This window comes from Petaurus breviceps, unplaced genomic scaffold (genome assembly GCF_028583685.1).
Source record: "Petaurus breviceps papuanus isolate PSGF00001 unplaced genomic scaffold, PetGlider_PUasm1.0 90925, whole genome shotgun sequence".
In the NCBI taxonomy this organism is placed as follows: Eukaryota; Metazoa; Chordata; class Mammalia; order Diprotodontia; family Petauridae; genus Petaurus; species Petaurus breviceps.
This window is the reverse complement of record NW_027187380.1, coordinates 27,099,370-27,119,668: the sequence shown is the minus strand read 5'-3', so window position 1 is coordinate 27,119,668 and position 20,299 is coordinate 27,099,370. Positions and strand designations below refer to the sequence as shown.

The window sequence follows — 20,299 nt, the reverse complement described above, 5'->3', positions numbered from 1 at the left end:
ATATATATTTAAACATTTGATTTTAAAACTTTGCATTCGAGATTCATTCCCTTCCTCCCTTGTCACCCACCCTTACTGGGAAGATAAGCAGTTCAGTATAGGTTGTACATGTGTGGCTAATGCAAAACAATAACATAGTAGATATATTGTTAAAGACTGACTATATTTCCCTCCCTCCCATTCCACCTTCCACTTGTTCTATTCTCTGCTTTGATCCCATCCCTTTTCAAAAGTGGGTGCTTCCAACTTCTCTCCCCTCCAGACTGCCCTCCCTTCTATCATCTCCCCTCTCATCCCCTTCCCCCCTATTCTCCTATAGGGTGAGATACCCTATTTAGTGTGTATTTCATTCCCTCTCCAAGCCAAATTCAATGGGAATAGGGTTTGCCCATTCCCTTTTGCCTTCCTATTCCCCTCCATTGTAACCATTTTCCCTTGCCTCTTCTCTATGAGATAGTTTACCCTATTCTGTCTCTTCCCTTCTACTATTTTCATACTGAGAAAAGTTTCATGTTACAATTATTGTTTTTCCATGTAGCAATGTTAATAGTTCAACTTCAATAAGTTCCTTATGATTTCTTTTCCCTGTTTACCTTCTCATGCTTCTCTTGCTTCTTGTATCTGAATGTCAAATTTTCTATTCAGTTCTGGTTTTTTCATTAAGAATGCTTGAAAGTCCTCTATTCCACTAAATGACAATATTTTCCCCTGAAACATGGTACTCAGTTTTGCTGGGTAGGTGACTCTTGGTTTTAATCCCAGCTCCTTTGACCTCCGGAATATCATATTCCAAGCCCTTCGATCCCTCGGTGCAGAAGATGCCAGATCCTGGGTTATCCTGATTGTGTTTCCACAATATTCAAATTGTTTCTTCCTGGATGCTTGTAATATTCTCTCCTTAATCTGGGAATTCCAGAACCTGGCTATAATATTTCTAGGAGTTTTCTTTTTGAGATTTTTTTGAGGAGGTGATCAGTGGATTCTTTCAACCTCTATTTTGCCCTCTGGTTCTAAAACATCCGGGCAGGTTTTTTTGAGAACTTCCTGGAGGATGATTTCTAGGTTCTTACTTAGATCATGGCTTTCAGGTAGTCCAATAATTTTTAAATTCTCTCTCCTGGATCTATTTTCCAGGTCAGTGGTTTTTCCCATGAGATATTTCACATTGCCTTCTATTCTTTCATTTGTTTGGATCTGTTTAACATCATCTTGACTTCTCTTAAAGTCACTAGCTTCCATTTACTCCAATCTAATTGTGAAGGAATGATTCTCCTCACTGAATTTTTGAGATTCTTTTTCCATCTGCCAAATTCGACTTTTTAAGCCATTCTTCTCCTCATTGCCTTTTTGAGTCTCTTTTGCCATTTGAGTTAGTCTTTTTTTTTAAGGTGGTATTTTCCTCAGTCAGGTTGTTGACTCTCATTTTGTAATTTTCTTGCATTGTTCTCATTTCTCTTCCCAATTTTTCCTCCACTTCTCTTATCGGCTTCTTAAGGTCCTCAATGGCCTTTAGCCAGCTCGTATTTTCCTTTGAAGCTTTTGGTGCAGGAATTCTGACTTCACTGTCTTCCTCCTGTTCCATGCTTTGCTCCTTTTTGTCCCCCAAAATAGGAGTCTAATGTTGGAATCTTCTGTCTGCTCTGTTTCCTTTGCCTGGTCATGTCGCTCCTCAGTCACTTAACCCCTGGGCTTTTTGCCACAGTAGGACTCTGCCACCAGACAGGGGAGTTTTCATCCCAAACACTGGGGTTTTCTCTGCTGCCGGAGGTATTAGATGGGTACCCTCTCTGAGGCCTCCACACGCTCAGGCAAGCTGGTCACGCACCCTAGGACCTCCACCCTAGACTGCAATCCAGATCCAAGCAGGTTAAAGCAAGAGCGATTACCCCTCAGACTGGTTTCTTGGTCTCCCTACACTCTGCAGGCCAGGAGCTGAAGCTGCCATGTGGGGCTGGCTGTCTGTGCCTGCATCTCAGTGGCTTCTTACCCTGGGGACAAAAGCCACACACTCCCACTTACTGGGTCCCAAAGACCAGACTGCACTGATCTCTCACTTTGTCCTTTGCATCTGTATGTTGATAAGTCTGGAAACAGTCACAGCTACTCTTGATCTGAAGTCCCTCTGGCCTGAGGCTGGTCAGACCCGCCCTGGGGCTAAAACCAGGGCCTGGCCTCTGCTCCCAGAGTGCACTGGCCGATTCCTGCCGGCCTGGCGGGCTGTCCTCAGCGGGAGGTGTGATAGTAATGGAATGTGGAGATCCCCCTGTGTTGGCTCGGTTTTCAAACTGATTGTGTTAAAACCCAGAGCTTGTTAATCCCACCTGTGGGATGGACTTGTTGATGTGAAAAGAAAGTCCTGAACTGGGAGGAGCTGGTGACGTAGATTTGGAGAGACACAAGAGAGAGGCAGAAGAACTTTTTGGAAGTAGCCCCTCGTGGAGGCAGAGAGAGACTGAAAGAATTGCTGGGGGCCACTTTGAATTGCCCTGGACTTTTGAGACCTGCCCCCTGGAGCTGCCAAGGACTGAGGAGACATGGCTGTTTTGCTGGTACTTTGTCTGTCTGTTTTGATGTTGTTTTGCCAGATTTGTCCACTGGTGAAAGACTGTCCTGTTGAAGAAGTCCTGGAACCTGGCTTTTGGTTAAGAAGCCCTGAGACTGTCCTGCAGACAGAGAGTGAATACTGTCCACTGGTGAAGGACAGTGCTGTTGTTGCAGGGGTCTGGAGACTGTCCTGCAGACAGAGTGAATACTGTCCACTGGTGAAGGACAGTGCTGTTTTTGCAGGGGTCTGGGAACCTTTCTGTTGGTTCAGAAGCCCTGAAGAAGGATTTTCTTGTGGTATGTTTACAGAAATCCTGGGAGAGGGTTTTGCTAATGTTTTCAGGGCTTCTAGGACTGTTCTACAGACACAGGATGAATTAATGAAGAGACTGGCAATGTATCTTGTGGCCTTGCTAAGCCTTGTCTCCCCAGGAACTAAGATTGCTGAGAACTTGCCTCGTGTCAAGATGAAGAAAAGACCTCCATTTGGGTATTAAGTGCTGTGCTTGGACTTGTAACTCTGGGGTAGATTCAATTGTGATCCAGGGGTGGGGAACTTTTGACCTTTTTGTGCTCTGTGATTGAACAGATGAAGGTACTTTACTTATGTTTGGAAACTAACCTCCATTTGAGAAGAGGGGCTTTGTGGTGGACTAAATGAAGGTACAGCCTAGGGTGGAGTAGTATTTAGAACAGGGACTTTGTAATTGATTGAATGAATGGAAGGTCCTGGGGTGGGGTAGTACTTGGAGATTATTTAATCACACTTAGTAAATGCTGTATTTTGAATGATGTCATGTTTTGATCTTCTCTGTTCTTGGTTTGTCACTGAATAAAATGGAGAGCACCTATGCTGGTATTCTGAACCTTGGGAAGTTGCCTTTCCTTGGCATTGCGTTACAGGAGGTTAGATTCTCTGAGTCATTTTGTGGGTTCTGCAGCTGCAAAGTTTGTTCAGAGTCCCCTTTTACACGGATTGAGGAAGGTGAAAGCTGGAGCCACTTGGAGGTTGCGCTTCTACTCTGCCATCTTGAGTCTCCCCCCCCCTCGCCATACTTTCTTTAGTTCACTTCAACTAACCAAACACTAAGCTCCTACTATCCATGAAGTACTCTACCTGGGCATAATAAGCTCAGGAAACATATATACTGAGGACAGACATATCTCAGAAGTCTTAATAATTGGCTGAATTGGAAGGCACCATAGAGGGACATGTAGACCAACTTCTCATTTTTCATAGGAGCCCCATTACAGTATTCCTGACAGATGGCAATCCTGATTCCAGTTTATGATCTATAGTGACAAAGTGTTTACTCCCATGAAAGCCAGGTCCTTATGCTGCTGGACAGCTCTACTAGTTAGAAAATGTTAGTCTGGAGCAAATATCTAGCCAATCTCTTTAGAGATTAGGGTTACATTACACTGTCATTAATAACAACTCATATTTACAAATCATTTTAAGGTTGAACAAGTGTTTTTAAGCTTCTTAATGGTAACAGCAACTTTATTTTAATAATTGTAGCTCCAGATTCACCACACTGCTTTGCAGTTAATAACATTTATTAAGAGCTACTATGTGCTGCACTAAGCACTGGCGATACAAAGAAATGCAGAAGGAAAACAATATATGAGAAGACATTTGGGGTCACGATGAAATCCAAAGCATTGCTTCTTTGCTGGGTTCATAAAAGTGAAACTTCATATACATAGGAATATATATGTGCATATATGTATATGCATATATATTTATCCACATATGTGTATATACATACATATGTATGTATGTATATACACACTTGTTGGTTTTGCTGATTTTTTATCCTCTTTAAAATTTTCTTTTTGATTGTAAAAAATGGTTTTGAGAGAAGAATACAGGGGGAAGTGTAGCTGTTATAAAAACAAAATACATCAAAATCAATTATTTTTAAAATAGAAATAATTCTTAAATCATCCCTAAGTCTTCTCAGATACTCCAAACCAGGTCTTGTCTTGCCATACTGAATCAGAGGTCAGGCCCTAATGACTTAGTCCTTTTAGTTGAAGGAATCCTGCCCTGGGGAAGCTGCTGTTCTGATTGATGTGTGCCTGACTTGACTTACTACTTCACACAGGGCCCAGTCATACTTCACTTTAACTATTCTTTCCCCATCTTCTTGCTGGCCAACTTGCTATTGCTTGGATGGTAAATCCCTACTTTTCTTTTCTTTTCCTGACTCTCTTTCCAATCAGGAGGTATTATTATTATTATTTTACTAGTACTATTTTTTAGTGTTACTAATAGTAACTAAGACTATTACTATATTACTACTTTGAAGGGTATGTTACTTTATTTTTCTGTGGCTCCACTGATCATTTCTCTAACTTTTCAAATTAAAATGCCCCTCCCTGGTCACATTGCCTTTATATATGTCATCTACTTCTGTTAGATGTTAGATTTTAAAATGTAAAGTCCTTGAAAGCTGAGACTGTCTACATTTCGTATTTGTGTCCTTAATAATATTTTTACATTCATACATTGATCCAGCATGAGAGAGTTTCCCTCTTTCACCATTCTGGGCATTCTTTAGTATGTTCCCCTTTCTTCAGAGCATGGGCCACGATTTAATTCTTCAAACAGAAAATGAAAGGAGAAAAGAGGTGACCCCATGCCCATCATCTTGGGGAGAAAGGGTAGGTAGAGGGGTCACTTTGGAGTTTGCTCTCGTTTCAGTGGTCGGTTCAGTAAGTGATTCCCAGTTTCTCCAAAGGCTGCCCCTCATTAGCATGAATGGGGGTGGAGAATTGAGTGAGGAAAGCAAAAGCTGAAAGCTCAGCTTTAGAGACTGCCAAAGAGGTCTTCACAATGCTATCAGAGAGAGCTTTCTGGCTTCTCTGGCTGCTCATTGGATCATCCTCAGAAACCCCAGTGACGGAGAGAAAAGGTAAGAAGGGAGAAAGGCAGAGAGCTCTTGAGAGAGAGAGAAGCAAGGAGTTAGGAGGAGGTGAGGGAAGGGCAGGCTAACTTCAGGCTTGTGTGCCCCTGAGAATTAAGCCCAGGAGGTTTCCAGAGTGTGTTTTCCTTTGGCAGCCTCTTAGGAGAGAGATGCTCATTCTAGGCTTGCCACTACAATGATCTGAAGAGAGAGCAGTGGGGAGAGCTAGAGGAAAGGTTGCATGTTAAGTAGCTGCTCCATCAGCAGAGCCAGCAGCCTGATGTAGCAAAAGGGCTTGCTGAGTGCCTGCCTCTCTGGACCTCTGCATGGGCTAGGCGCCCAGAATGCAATTCAGGATTGGCATTCGGGGAGGGTCTCAGTGGCCCTGTGGTAGCTGTCCGGAATAGTCTCTCTGCTAAGCTCCCAGGCTCTGACTGTGTGTGTGTGTGTGTGTGTGTGTGTGTGTGTGTGTGGTGGGGGGGTGTTTGTGTGCCTTTAGAAGGGCATGCTATACCCGAGCCTCCAGGGAAGCCCCCTGAGAGGTGTCTGCAGCTGCACGCTGAAGCTGGTGCATCCTCCCAAGGGAAAGTGGAAAATAATCCCTCCCAGAGTCTGCAGAAGGCAGGAGCAGGGGTTAAATTAAGGGGTGGGAGGGGAACAGAGTCAGGAGAGATCTGGAAACATCTTCACTCTTCCCGAGGCACAAAGAGATGGGTACATCTCTCCTTAAAATCATATTTCAGAGATGAGATGAAAATAAGGGATGGAGGCAATAAAGGCAGACGGAGGCAATAAAGGCAGACAGAGGCAGTCTCTGGGGGGAAGATGTTTTTGTTTTCCTTTGGATGTTTCCTTTGATTTGCAGTCTCCTGGAAAAATAGCTCCTGTAACTTGCACAGGGCAATTTACTTTAGATTATTTTTCCACATGGAAATTGAATGGGTTCAGGGGCGTTTAACCCAAATATCAATCTTTCTCATGACAACAAATGGTGATAGTTGATAGTAAGGAGTTGGATACAGACCAAAGTTTTGTTCTGCTGTGCCTGGCACAATATTTAACATACTGAGTCAAAACTGACCCTTTACGACAGGAACTATATAAGCAGCTGTTATTCCTGAGGAAAGATGGTTTTAAGGAGATCATCAAGGTTGCAAAGGGGCCCTAATGGCACTGATTACTTAAAACTAAGGGGGAAAGAATGCAAAAAACCCCAAAACAAAATAAATAAAATTAAAAAAACCAATAAAAGGAAGGGGAAAAAAAGAAAGGAAAAGAAGGAAGAAAAAGAAAGAAAGAAGTTAGTTCCTGTGCCTGCTGGTTAGGTCAGCCTAGTCTTTCAGGTTAATGGGAAGATGAGATTCAGTAATCAAGGAGGACAAGTTGATTAACTTCAGAGCTCCTTGACAAGATGAGGATTGAAAGCAACAGTGTGAAACAATTCTGAGATTTTGCTGTGGGTGACTTCATCCAGAGGGTGAGTGCAAAGGATTGTGGTTATGCCAAGCTCAGGGCACAGCTCACTTTCCAGGCCTTAGCTCTGGATGTCTCCTAATAGTAAAAAAGAGAGGAGTAAAAAGAGAGGTGCACAGAATGTGCTTATCCACAAGATTTGGTGACAATTATTAATTTTTTGGTGTTTACTACATACCACTGCAGGCCTTTCTCTCAATCACTAAAGAAAGAGAAAAAATTAAAGGGAGAGGATAGCTCAGGATAGCTAAGACAAGATCTGTAGATCTTTTTTTGAGTCTATAGTATATTAATAAGAGAGATGCAGAAATCCCATTAAAGATATTTTTTTGGTACAGCTCAAAGGGCATGGGATACTGTGGAGCTCTGAATGACTTTGTCATCAGGGAGGGGAAAACCAAATAGCTGTATTGTCGGGGGCATATAAACAATTAGTTTGCTGCCCCTCCAGGAGATTGTTCTGTATTCCCATCTTCATTTCATGGCATTTATTATTTAGGCATTCTGGACAAGCTGTCAATAAGCAAGAGGCAGATGTTCTAGATATAAAAGGTAAAAGATGTATAAAAGAAGGGGACCAAAGCAGTGAGATTTTTTTTTTCATAAAAAGGATCAAAAAAGAGATTTCAGAGATGGAAGTCTGGAACAATTTGATGTTACTTGTTAAGAGGTGTTACAGGGTTGGAAAGCTTCACTCAGTAATTTTTTTAAAAAACCTAAACATTTATGAAACTGAAGGAGATACAACTTTTAGATAAGATGGGGTCTCTGCCCTTATGGAACTTAAGTTCTAGCAACAAGGAATGAAAGTTAAAGACAGATAAAGGAATGATACACAAAGTAGACCATAATGCCATATCATACCCGACAACTACACTAGAAAGTTCATTGCAGTGGGGAATGCAAGGATAAAAAACTCAGTGAAACAGATGTCAGAATCTCCATGCCTGGTGCTGCTTGCTGCAGGCTCCGGGCAGTCACCATGCCGACAACACAGCAGTCACCACAGGATGAGCAGGAAAAGCTCCTAGATGAAGCTATTCAGGCTGTGAAGGTTCAGTCATTCCAGATGAAACGATGCCTGGACAAAAACAAGCTTATGGATGCTCTGAAACATGCCTCTAACATGCTTGGTGAACTTCAAACATCTATGTTATCACCAAAGAGCTACTATGAACTTTATATGGCTATTTCTGATGAACTGCACTATTTGGAGGTCTACTTGACAGATGAATTTGCCAAAGGAAGGAAAGTAGCAGATCTCTATGAACTTGTACAGTACGCTGGAAATATTATCCCAAGACTCTATCTACTAATTACAGTGGGAGTTGTTTATGTCAAGTCATTTCCTCAGTCCAGAAAAGATATTTTGAAAGATTTGGTAGAGATGTGCCATGGTGTACAGCATTCCTTAAGAGGTCTATTTCTTCGAAATTACCTTCTTCAGTGTACTAGAAACATTTTGCCAGATGAAGGAGAGCCAATGGATGAAGAAACAACTGGAGACATCAGTGATTCTATGGATTTTGTACTACTAAACTTTGCAGAAATGAACAAGCTCTGGGTGCAAATGCAGCATCAAGGACATAGCCGGGATAGAGAGAAACGAGAACGGGAAAGACAAGAGCTTAGAATTCTAGTGGGAACAAATTTGGTCTGCCTCAGTCAGTTGGAAGGTGTAAATGTGGAGTGATACAAACAGATTGTTTTGACTGGTATCTTGGAACAAGTTGTGAATTGCAGGGATGCCTTGGCTCAAGAGTATCTCATGGAATGTATCATTCAGGTCTTCCCTGATGAATTTCATCTACAGACCTTGAACCCTTTTCTTCGAGCCTGTGCTGAATTACACCAAAATGTAAATGTGAAAAACATAATCATTGCTTTAATTGATAGATTAGCTTTATTTGCTCACCGTGAAGATGGACCTGGAATCCCAGCAGATATTAAACTTTTTGACATATTTTCACAGCAAGTGGCTACTGTAATACAGTCCAGACAAGACATGCCTTCAGAAGATGTGGTGTCTTTACAAGTGTCTCTCATTAACCTTGCCATGAAGTGCTATCCAGATCGTGTGGATTATGTTGATAAAGTGTTAGAAACAACAGTGGAAATATTTAATAAGCTAAATCTAGAACATATTGCTACCAGCAGTGCAGTTTCAAAGGAGCTTACAAGGCTGTTGAAGATACCTGTTGACACCTATAACAACATTTTAACAGTTTTGAAGTTAAAACATTTTCATCCTCTCTTTGAGTATTTTGACTATGTATCCAGAAAGAGTATGAGTTGTTACATGCTTAGTAACGTCCTGGATTATAACACCGAAATTGTGTCACAAGACCAGGTGGATGCCATCATGAATCTAGTATCAACATTGATTCAAGACCAACCAGATCAGCCTGTGGAAGACCCAGACCCTGAAGATTTTGCTGATGAGCAGAGCCTTGTGGGAAGATTCATTCATCTTCTGCGGTCAGATGACCCCGATCAGCAGTTCTTGATTTTAAACACGGCACGGAAACATTTTGGAGCTGGTGGGAACCAACGTATTCGCTTTACACTCCCTCCCTTGGTGTTTGCTGCATATCAACTGGCTTTCCGGTACAAAGAAAATTCCAAAGTGGATGACAAATGGGAGAAGAAGTGTCAGAAGATTTTTTCATTTGCACATCAGACTATCAGTGCTTTAATTAAAGCAGAATTGGCAGAGCTGCCTCTACGACTTTTCCTTCAAGGAGCTCTGGCTGCTGGGGAAATTGGTTTTGAAAACCATGAAACAGTGGCATATGAATTTATGTCCCAGGCATTTTCTCTGTATGAAGATGAAATCAGTGATTCTAAAGCCCAGCTGGCTGCCATCACCTTGATCATTGGGACATTTGAGAGGATGAAGTGCTTCAGTGAAGAGAACCATGAGCCCTTAAGGACTCAATGTGCATTGGCAGCTTCCAAACTGCTCAAGAAACCAGACCAGGGCCGAGCTGTGAGCACATGTGCCCATCTCTTCTGGTCTGGTAGAAACACAGACAAGAATGGAGAAGAGCTTCATGGAGGCAAGAGAGTAATGGAATGCTTAAAGAAGGCTCTGAAGATCGCAAATCAGTGCATGGATCCCTCGCTGCAAGTTCAGCTTTTTATAGAAATTCTGAACAGATATATCTATTTTTATGAAAAGGAAAATGATGCGGTGACAATTCAAGTTTTGAATCAACTTATCCAGAAGATAAGAGAAGACCTTCCAAATCTTGAGTCCAGTGAAGAAACAGAACAGATTAACAAACATTTTCACAACACCCTGGAGCATTTGCGCTTGAGGAGGGAATCACCAGAGTCTGAGGGGCCAATTTATGAAGGTCTTGTGCTTTAAAGAGAAGAAACACAGACACACCTTCCATTCACATACAGTATGTTTTTTTATTATGCTAGATTATTCCCCCCCATAGATTGTGCCTTTCAGAAATGCCAAGTTAGGTTATCTTTCTCTTATCTGTGATATATTTTATTCAGCACCTGCAGACACTCACCTTCAGGACCTTAACAAATTAATTCACTTCACAGGTATTCAAGTTGGGTCATCAGATGTCTCTCTGATCACCAGAAGTAGCATGATTGAATTGGTTTTTTTTTTTTAATTCCTCTGATCTTCAAGTCTCTTCTTGCAGCTACTAATCTTTTCTTTCTGTTTCTCTTCACTGTTTGTTGTTGCTTCTGTAATTTTATTCAGTCCTAGGGAGTACTAACCAGGAAGTGGCTAGTGCTGTCTGTCTTTGTATTCCATCTTGATTTTTACAAGAGATTTGATTTGGGGGTGGGAGAGATATTGTATGTTGAATTCAGCTTGAGCTTTTCTTTAAATGCAAAACAAGGCTATGTGTAATATTTCCCCTAAAACTAGAGTATATTAATGCATGTTTGAGAGTTTAAAAGCACCATGGTTAAAACCAGAAGTTTATATTTTGCATTTTTGGACATCCACTAGTGGCCTATACTTATCATATTTATCAAGGAAATGTTGTTCTAAATCGTACAAAAAATAGAGAAATTGTGATCTATATAGTTTATATATAACCTTCATTATTGTAAATTTAGGGGAAAATGCATTACACAAGTATCATGATTTTGCACCAGTGAAATAATAAAATTGCTATAACAACAACAACAAAAAAAGAATCTCTATGTCAAGACCATGCCTCTCTTTTTTACTATTGGTAGACACCCTGTTTTCTAGAGCTAAGGCCCAGCAAGCAAACTGTGCCCTGAGCTTGGCATAACAACAATCCTTTGCACTCACCCTCTGGATGAACTCACCCACAGCAAAATCCCAGACTTCGTTTCACACTATTGTCTCTGAGCTTGGACAAGCACTTGTAGTACCCACGTGCCAGTCATGAAATCTTACTATGAATCAGATTTGTCTCATTGTTGCTGTTACCCCTCAGCGTCAGTGTTACAACTCACTGCGTAGCCACTAGCACAAGCATGTAGATCTGTCCACACTGAAGTAGGTCTCCTGCGGAGGTATGAGGGCTGGGGGCCTGGTAGCATGTGTGTCCAGTTTTCCTCCTCCAATGGGATAAAGAGAGCTTTTTGCTTATAAACAGTATTAACTGTTGTTTTGTTTTGTTTTTAGAGTTAACTGAGGTTTTGATAGCCTGTGTGAGCTCTCTGTATTTTTTAGTGCTCACAGAGATTGCAGAGCTGCTGCGGCTCTTTGGTCATTTGGGCAGGGTTGGCACAGTTTCTGTTTTCATATTCTGTGGGAAGCTGGGGGACGGAGAAGGAACAACAAGCACCATGGGAGATCTGAGGGAAAAAACGTCCTTCATGTCTTCGTGCACTGTGGGAAGAGTATGTCAGAGAAGATACAGCGCCAATGGCTGCTGTAAATACGCCGGCATAGTGCTCAGCTGCAAAGTGTAACAGACTCTCCATATATAAGACAGACGCAAAACATTTGTTCACACACCAAAAAATCAAATCCCAAAACCAGTAAGCCAATTCCATCATAGTAGCAAAGAAGTTAATAAACCGTAACATCACAGAGTCGCAGCATCCTTTAGCCTTCCCACAAGCCAACATTTACTCACAAGCCTAACTGTCTCCCTGGAGTTTGTCCTCTCTCTCACACTGTCTAGTTGTTCTGACTCCCAGCTTCCTGTGGGCTCTGCTCTACCCTTCAGCAAACTCCTCCCACCACAGGCTCCATGTGATTACATTCATTCCCATTACAGAAAGTTTCATGGAGAATGTTCCTTTTACTTTGGCTTTTAATCAGGTTATACTATTGAACAGATTGAGAGGCAAAGGGAGAAAATTCCAGGCATTGGTTCATAGGTCTAGAGCTAGAAGAAATCTTAGAGACCATCTAATCTAACTCCCTCATTTTACAGAGGAGGAAAGTTAAGTGATTCATTCAAGGTCACACAGCAAGTAAGCATCAGAGGTAGTTCTTGAACCAAGGTCCTCTGACTAGAGTAAATGTTCTATCCACTGTAGCATGCTGCCTCTTCACAGGGTACAGTATAAGCCAGAGATGGAGACCTGTAGCCTCAAGGTCACACGTGGACCTCTAGGTCCTCAAGTGCAGCTCTTTGAATCCAAACTTCACAGAACCAATCTCTGGTTCCCCACCCCTGGTATAAACAAAGGTAAGGGAGTGGGAGAGCAAGTGCTTGTTTGGAGGTTAGAGTGTATCCTGGATCAGGTGGAGCAGTAACGTACCATCAAGCTGGAAAAGTAGGTTGTGGTCAGTCTGTGAAAGGTTCTCGGTGCCCTTATGTCTTGACTGATAAGCTGACTGGCCCTCTGTTTGTCTCTTCACAGCCTCTTATGATTCTTACTTCTCCCCCTACAGACTCTTAGCATTCCTTTTTCTTTTGGTACAGTCTGAATACAGGCAATTTGATATAGGCTCTACATATACATTCATATTAAACATTTTCACATTAGTCATGTTGTAAAGAAGAATTAGAATGAATGGGAGAAACCGCAAGAATGAAAAAAAAAAATAAAACAAACACAAAAGAAAATAGTCTGCCTTGCTCTACATTCAGATTCCATAATTCTTTCTCTGGAATGTGGATGACATTTTCCATCTTGAATCCTTTGGAATTGTTTTAGGTCCTTGCATTGCTTAGAAGGCCTAAGCCTAGCAAAGTCAGTCATCTCACACTATGGCTATTACTGTGTACAATGTTCTCCTGTTAACCAGCTTTTCTTAAACTGTGGGTTGTGACCCCATATGGGGTCACAAAAAAAATTGGCAACAGTAAAGGTTTCTGAACACTGAAAGACCAAAAATTAATTAAAAATCAAACACGTAATAGATCCGAGGTGTTTTTGGCAGTGCTTGCCCATGTCACATATTCTGAACACACAGCATGTGCACTTTGCACTGTGCATGCCTTCAGGCCACACAACACCAATGAATGCTGCTGAAACATAAAAGTGGACATGAGTGGAAAAAGCCTAAGAAGCCCTGATCTAAACAATCTTTCAAATATTCAAAGAAAGCTGAATCTGAATCTTCCCTTCTCCAACCTATGCTTCCCCATAATCCTTTCACCCTTCAGACCTCATTGCCTCTTTGAAAGTTCCACTCAATTTTTCTGTCCCTGTCACTCAAAGCAGTAAAAGTAATTAACTTGGGATAGAGACCATTAACAATTTTGTCTTGTGTCCTCTGGACCCATTGCAGTGCCTGGCTCTTGGTAGGTGCTAACTTAAATGTGTGTTGCTTAATTGATATATTGACCAGAACCTTCACATTCATGATCTCACTTTCAATAGTCTTCTTTACAATCCTATGAGGTTTTGCAAACATTGTTACTTCCATTTCATAGGTGAGGGAAAGAAACTCAGAAAGTAGTAGGAGGGGTCAAGTGGTAAGCCCTTTAGACAAAAGCTTCTTAAAATGTGGGTCATGACACTATATGGGATCAATAACCAAATGTGGGGGGGTCACAAGGTGTTTCTGGCAGTACTTACCCATGTTGCATCACCTGACTTCATGGAAACCTTGGTTCTGAACACACTTCCATCACACCCCCACAACACCAACGAACACTGCCAGAAACACCTTGGTTCAGATTCAAGACTATTGTATATTATGAATTGCAGTGTTTGTATTGTACACACAAAGTTTTCTGCTCTTACAGCAACATAACATTTTAATTACAGAAAATAAAGACTTTTAATATATTTCTCCTGTCATTCCTCAGCATGTATCTAGTTAGTATATCTTCAGATTCAATTGTGTTAGAATGTTTGATTTTTAGAATTGCTGTTATCTCATTCTTTTACAGAAACATGTGTTTAATTGCAGCAAGTAAAGACAAAAGCCCTCTAATAATATTTCTCCACCATCACCACTGTATGTTTACATAAGTGTGAATATCAATTTTTAAAATAAAGCACAAGTAAATGTAATTGCATAAACTAAAGCTAGCATTTATTTGGGAAATTATTAGCGGTATTTATATTTTAGGACAAAAATATTTTTTAGATAGGAATAAGTGACTAAATTTAGACAGAAGTAAAAATACTGATGACAATGCAGTATTGTCTTTGCTACCAGGTTGTAGTACACCTAAACTGATAAGAAAAAGAATAAAAAGAATATGGGTATAAAATTCATCAAATTCTTTTATCAAATGATACTGTTTCTAAATGAATTTCTCAAATTAGTGATGACCAATTCTAGCAGCTTATTACCAGGCTTAAGGGCAGCCTTAATTTCAGTTTGCAATTCAGTTAGATGAAACAACTGATATTTCTAACAAGGCACAGTTGTTACTTTATGTAAGATATGTGTATGAAGGAAGCATATATGCCTTTTGGAAGGGGGCACAAGAGGGGAAGATATATATATCTTAAGGTTGATGAATTTTCCACAAATGAAGGTTTACAATGGAAAAATTGCATTGGGGTCTCTACAGATGGTGCTGGAGCAACGAGGGACAAGAATGTTGGCTTTGTAGCAAAAGTTAATGGCATGATCCATTGGGAGGCATTCATAGTAAAAACATATCACCAGAGTTGTACTTTGAAATTCTATCAAAATCATTAACTTCATTAAAAGCCATGACCTTATGAATCATTTGTTTTCAAACCTTTGGAAAGACATGGACTCTGATTACAAAAGCTTATTACTGCATGCAGAGGTAAGGTGACTCTTAAGGAGGTGAAGTTTAAACAGATTATTGAAGTTGAAAGGTGAAGTTGTTATGTTTTGACTGAGCAGAAATCTGATTTTGTTAATTTTTTTCATAATGACTTATGGCTTTCAAAATTGTGTTATTTGCTGGATTTTTTTTTCTTTTAGGAGGGCAGTTGGGGTTAAGTGACTTACCCAAGGTCACATGGCTAATAAGTGTTAAGTGTCTGCGGCCAGATTTGAACTCAGGTCCTCCCAACTCCAGGGCCGATGCTCTATTCACTGTATGATTTAAACATGTCATATTAAGGAAAAATTGTAACATTTATGTTAAAAGATAAAATTGAAAGTTTTACTTAAAAAGTTAACATATGGAAAAATAGGGTAGAAATGTTTATAGCTACAGATGATTATAAAATTGAAGAATTATATATATACATATATATGTCCATATACATACATATATACATACACATGTGTGTATCTCTCTCTATATATAATTATAAAATTGAAAATAACCTTTCCAAAGATTTAATTGTAAGAGTTACAATTGATCATCTGAAGTGCCTGGAGACACAGTCCTAGAAAAACTTCCCTTCAAATTTTATTATAAAACACTAAGTTGGGTTCATAAACTTAGTTAAATTAAAATAAAAAAGTCAATTAAAATAAAAAAGGTCAATCATATGCCATTAAAAGTTCAAGAAGAATTTGCTGAGTTATCAAGCAACACAGGTTTAAAACTTGAGTTTCCTAAAAAGTTGTTAGATGAATTTTGGCTTAGGATTAGGACAGAATTTCCAACAATTTCTCAAGTGGTCCTAAACATGTTTCTGCCATTTTGTACTATGTATGTATGTGAAACAGTGTTCAACAAGCATCGATGATTATAAAATCAAAACATTGATCAACTTTGAAAAGCATTAAAGATGCTGTGTTCTGCGGTATCAAATATCCCACCAAGATTTAATTCTTAATGTAAAAACAAACACACACATCCATCTCATTAGTATGCAAAATTGCTTTCATCATTAATAAACTGCCAAATTATATGTATACCAAAGAATTGTTTTAAAATATATCAGTAAATGTTTGATTTGTATACGTATTTTATACACCTATATTCCTGGGGTTGTGTAAAAATTTCTTGGGTAAAAAGGAGTCATAAGTGGAAAAAGTTTAAGAAGCACTACTCTAGATAAAAAAATCAGTAGACTTGGTTTCTAGTCTCCCCCATTAAGCTCCTCAAGCTCATGAATTATCTCTTGTGTCTTTTTGCATCCCTCCCTCCAGCACTTAGCACAGTGCCTGCTACATAGTTGGGGCTTAATAAATACTTATTGGTTGACTCATCAACTAGCTACGTGACATTGGCTAAGTCAGTTTTCATCTCCAAGCTTCAATTCATAAGATGAAGGGAATGGACTAGATGGGCTCATGGGTCCCATACAACTTTTAAGTTAAGTTCAAGGTCCACATGGCTAGTAAGTGGCAAAGTTCTGTCTCGTTTCCAGTCCCTCTTATCTATTGTCAAAGAACCAATCTACAAAGTCTTTCCCCTTTTCTCCCAAATGCTGCTGCATTACCAGCACTTGTGGTCTGTGAGCCTAGAGAGGCTTAAAAACCCATCTCTTCACTATTGTAGTGAACCCCCAGTTCTCATCTCTCTATGGTGATGTAAATACAGTCAATACTATAGGAATCTGGAAGGATTTGCTTTTGAGGCATCCTCTTAAATTTAATTATGACCTAAATGGTAACTTTTCAGAATAAAATTCAAACAGAATGACAGCTTTGGAAATAGAAGGATGATAATAGTAAGTAGAAGGATGATTCACACCAACCCTGATGACAAATAAGCTTCATACGGTGTTTAACATCACAAGAAGGCGGGTGGTATTATTAGCCCCATTGGACAGATGAGGAAAATGAGGTTAAGGGACTTGCCCCAGGTCACATATCAAATGGAATATCTGGGGTGGGATTTAAATTCAGGGTTTTCTGATTCTAGGTCCCACACTTCATATAATTCCTTCACTACCCAACTGCCTAGAATTGCATCCACCTTTGTTTTTATAGTCCTTCTCTTCTCTCCTTTTAGATACTGGCCACATGGAGAAGACCTGCGAGACTGCGTGCAAATGGGATATGGATGAAAAGGAATTCTATTGCATGAGTGAATTTGGTAACATGGTTACTACCATTCAAATCCTGGTCATCCTTAAGGCTATAGAATTACAAACATCTAGAATTTTAGTGCAGAGCTTAGTTGATGCAGGATTTCCCTTCACCTAAACCCTCATATGAGAATCAGTGACTTTTCGGTGATCACACAGCTTCTAAGTTGGCAAGAGTTGGATTTGGACAACCACATCTCCTGACTCCAAGTACTACAAGCTATTGACAACTCCATGTTTTTTTCCCCTACTTTTTGGTTGCTAAAAAATGGGCAGGATCTTCATGCAATATGCAATATACTTGAGAGTATATTCAATTTGAAGCCCATCCACACAGATGTTTCTTTTTCACTTCTGGGATGGGCAATCTAGAAACACTAATCCACAGATTTTTTTTAAACCTACTATTTTAAAAAATTTTTTTATTTTTTGAATAATTTTTTCCCCAATTACAAGTATAACTTTTTAAAAATTCATTTAAAAAATTTTTGAGTTCCACATTCTCTCCTTTCCTCCCCTGTCCTCCTTGTTCCCTGAGATGGTAAGCATTTTGATATAGGTTATATATGTACAGTCATGTAAAATATATTTCCATATTAGTCATGTTGTGAAAGAAGACACAGACAAAAAGAAAAAAAATCAGGAAAAAAATAAAGTGAAAACAGTATGCTTGGATGTGCATTCAGACTACATCAGTTCTTTCTCTGGAGGTGGATAGCATTTTTCATCATGAGTCCTTTGGAATCGTATTGCATCAATGTATGGCTGAGGACAGCTAAGGCATTCACAGATGATCATCACATAATATTGCTATTACTGTGTACAATAGTGTCCTGTTTCTGCTCACTTCACTTCACATTAGTTTATGCAAGTCTTTCCAGGAAAAAACACCATTGTTAGCAAAAGAAAAATACATTGGGATGGGCTCAGAATTGAGTTTTAAGCATCTTTTCCCTTTGAGATCTTCATAGACTAGAGAATCCCACTGATTTAGTGCAAATCAGTCAACATGTTATTGGCTTCTTTTACAATATTCCCTTCTCCTTCCCATCGTCTTTCACTAGGCTGACATCTGGCCTGACTCATTTATATTCTGGTTCTTTTTCAGGCAGCAGGTATATAGTAATGGGTCACATCTACCACAAGAAAAGGCAGCTCTCCACAGCTTTGCTGCAGGTGTTAGAAGGGTGCCTACGGCCTGGAGATGGATTGCTCAGGAGCAGCAGCAATTTTGTGAAAAGATTTAACCCCAAAGGGTTGAGAAAATCCAAAGGGCAGCTCATATTAAGTGTATTTGAACTCCCTTGCAAAGCTTTTCAGAGGCCTTGGGTCTGTTGGGATTCAGTGAGTTGAAGGGCATCTGCCTTCATTCAGCCTAGCCTTTCACTAGACTGGGCCCCTAGTGCTAGTAGCGGTTTGGGAACCCTTTGAGCTCAGCCCTTCTAAACCAATCAAGGATTCCTTCCAGCCCTGCTAATGCGGAGGATGTTGTTGTTTCTGAATATTTTAAATGCTTCTAAAATTTTTTGTCTAATTGTAAATATTCAAATATAGTACAAGGCAGTGATGCACAGATCTGTGATAGGTGGCCTGTTTGATCCATAAGCCACTGCTTCATATTCACTTTATTTTTTAGGGTTAATTATTTTTTACTGTGTGTTCTGCTGCTTCAAACTAAACATTATTGTTGTTGAGGAAAGATAATTCATAGAAAATATTTTCTTTTTATGGAATTTAAAAGGCCTATCTATTTTGTTGCACAACTTGCCTAAATCATTAACATTACCTAGCAATAGTTTTTTGGAGAGTGGGCACTCTCAGTGTTTTCATCTGTATGGGGAGCTCCCAATGTGGGGAAACTTCTGCCAGTCTTGATTGATGGGCAGTTCTGTAGTCTTAGAGAGTTTTCTGGGGGATTGAGAGGTTAAGTGACTTACGGATGGTCACAAAGCTAATTTTTCAGAGGCAGGACTGGATTCTAGTTCTTTCTGACTCCAAGGCTGACCCTCTTCATCATCCTGCCTCTTTAGCATTAAATATACCAGCCTAAAAAATTAAAATGTGAAACGTCTTTTATATTCTGCAGGTCCCCAAATCAAACAATCAGTCAAATATTTTTTTTTTTTGCCTTTTGGAGGGCAATTGGGGTTAAGTAACTTGCCCAAGGTTACACGGCTAGTTGTGTGTGTGTGTGTGTGTGTGTGTGTGTGTGTGTGTGTGTGTGTGTGGTGTCTGAGGCTGGAAACGAACTCAGGTCCTCCTGACTCCAGGGTCGGTGCCTTACTCATTGCGCCACCTAGCCACCCCCAAATATTCCTTAATGGCCTGTCATATGCCATGTGCTATGCTAGGCTCTGGGGAGACAAGTGTACAGAACTCATTGCTCAGGATAAGAATTTAAACTTTTTTTTTTTGCTACCTACAAACATGACATCTCATCCCAAACTTCATCCTTAATCCTGTCAGCTCCTACAAGCTAACATCCTACATCTTGCTTCCCCTTCTCACTTCCCTAGCAAAACACCTAGAAAAAGCCATCAATATCTATTATCTCCACTTTATCTTTCTCCTTCACTTTTCACTCCTTAAAATTTGGCTTCTAATTCCACCACTTGACTGAAACTGCCTTCTTCAAGGTAACTAACAGTCTAAATTGGTCAATCCAATGGTTTTAAAATTTTTATTCTGAGTCCTTATCCTTCTGGACTAATCATCTGTGGCTTTTGACACTGTTGATCATTTCTCCTATTGGATTTACTTTTGCTCTTGGCATTTGTGACATTGGTGCCTCCCAATTTTCCATCTGACTGATCTTTCCTCAGTCTCCTTTGCTGAATTATTTGTAGGGTCCCTTAAACTATGTTGCATTTCATTTCATGGCACCTTACACATTTCTATTGGGATATATACATAAAACATTGTTTCCCCCACAGAATGTAAGCTCCTTGAGGGCAGGAACTGGTTTCACTTTTGTCTTCATATTCCCAGATCCTAACACAGTATCTGGTACATGGTAGGTAAAGGCTTACTGA

At 40.0% G+C, this 20,299-nt stretch overlaps 1 protein-coding gene, 1 long non-coding RNA gene and 2 pseudogenes across 2 annotated transcripts in view; all 4 read left to right on the top strand.

Moving 5' to 3' along the window:
* Nucleotides 1-2,348: 2,348 nt before the first annotated feature.
* Nucleotides 2,349-20,299, top strand: part of LOC138152623 (uncharacterized) — a 634,969-nt gene continuing 617,018 nt past the window's right edge. The window contains exon 1 of the long non-coding RNA XR_011166153.1: nt 2,349-3,034. This is a non-coding gene — a long non-coding RNA (uncharacterized lncRNA). The remainder of the gene's footprint in view (nt 3,035-20,299) is intronic.
* Nucleotides 5,287-18,565, top strand: CUNH17orf58 (chromosome unknown C17orf58 homolog). Its single transcript, XM_069076837.1, is given in 4 exon segments — nt 5,287-5,465; nt 17,192-17,383; nt 18,376-18,513; nt 18,516-18,565. Coding segments are annotated over 4 exon segments (459 nt in total). The 5' UTR covers nt 5,287-5,386.
* On the top strand, nt 7,912-8,786 carry LOC138152621 (vacuolar protein sorting-associated protein 35 pseudogene; annotated as a pseudogene).
* On the top strand, nt 8,698-11,105 carry LOC138152619 (vacuolar protein sorting-associated protein 35 pseudogene; annotated as a pseudogene).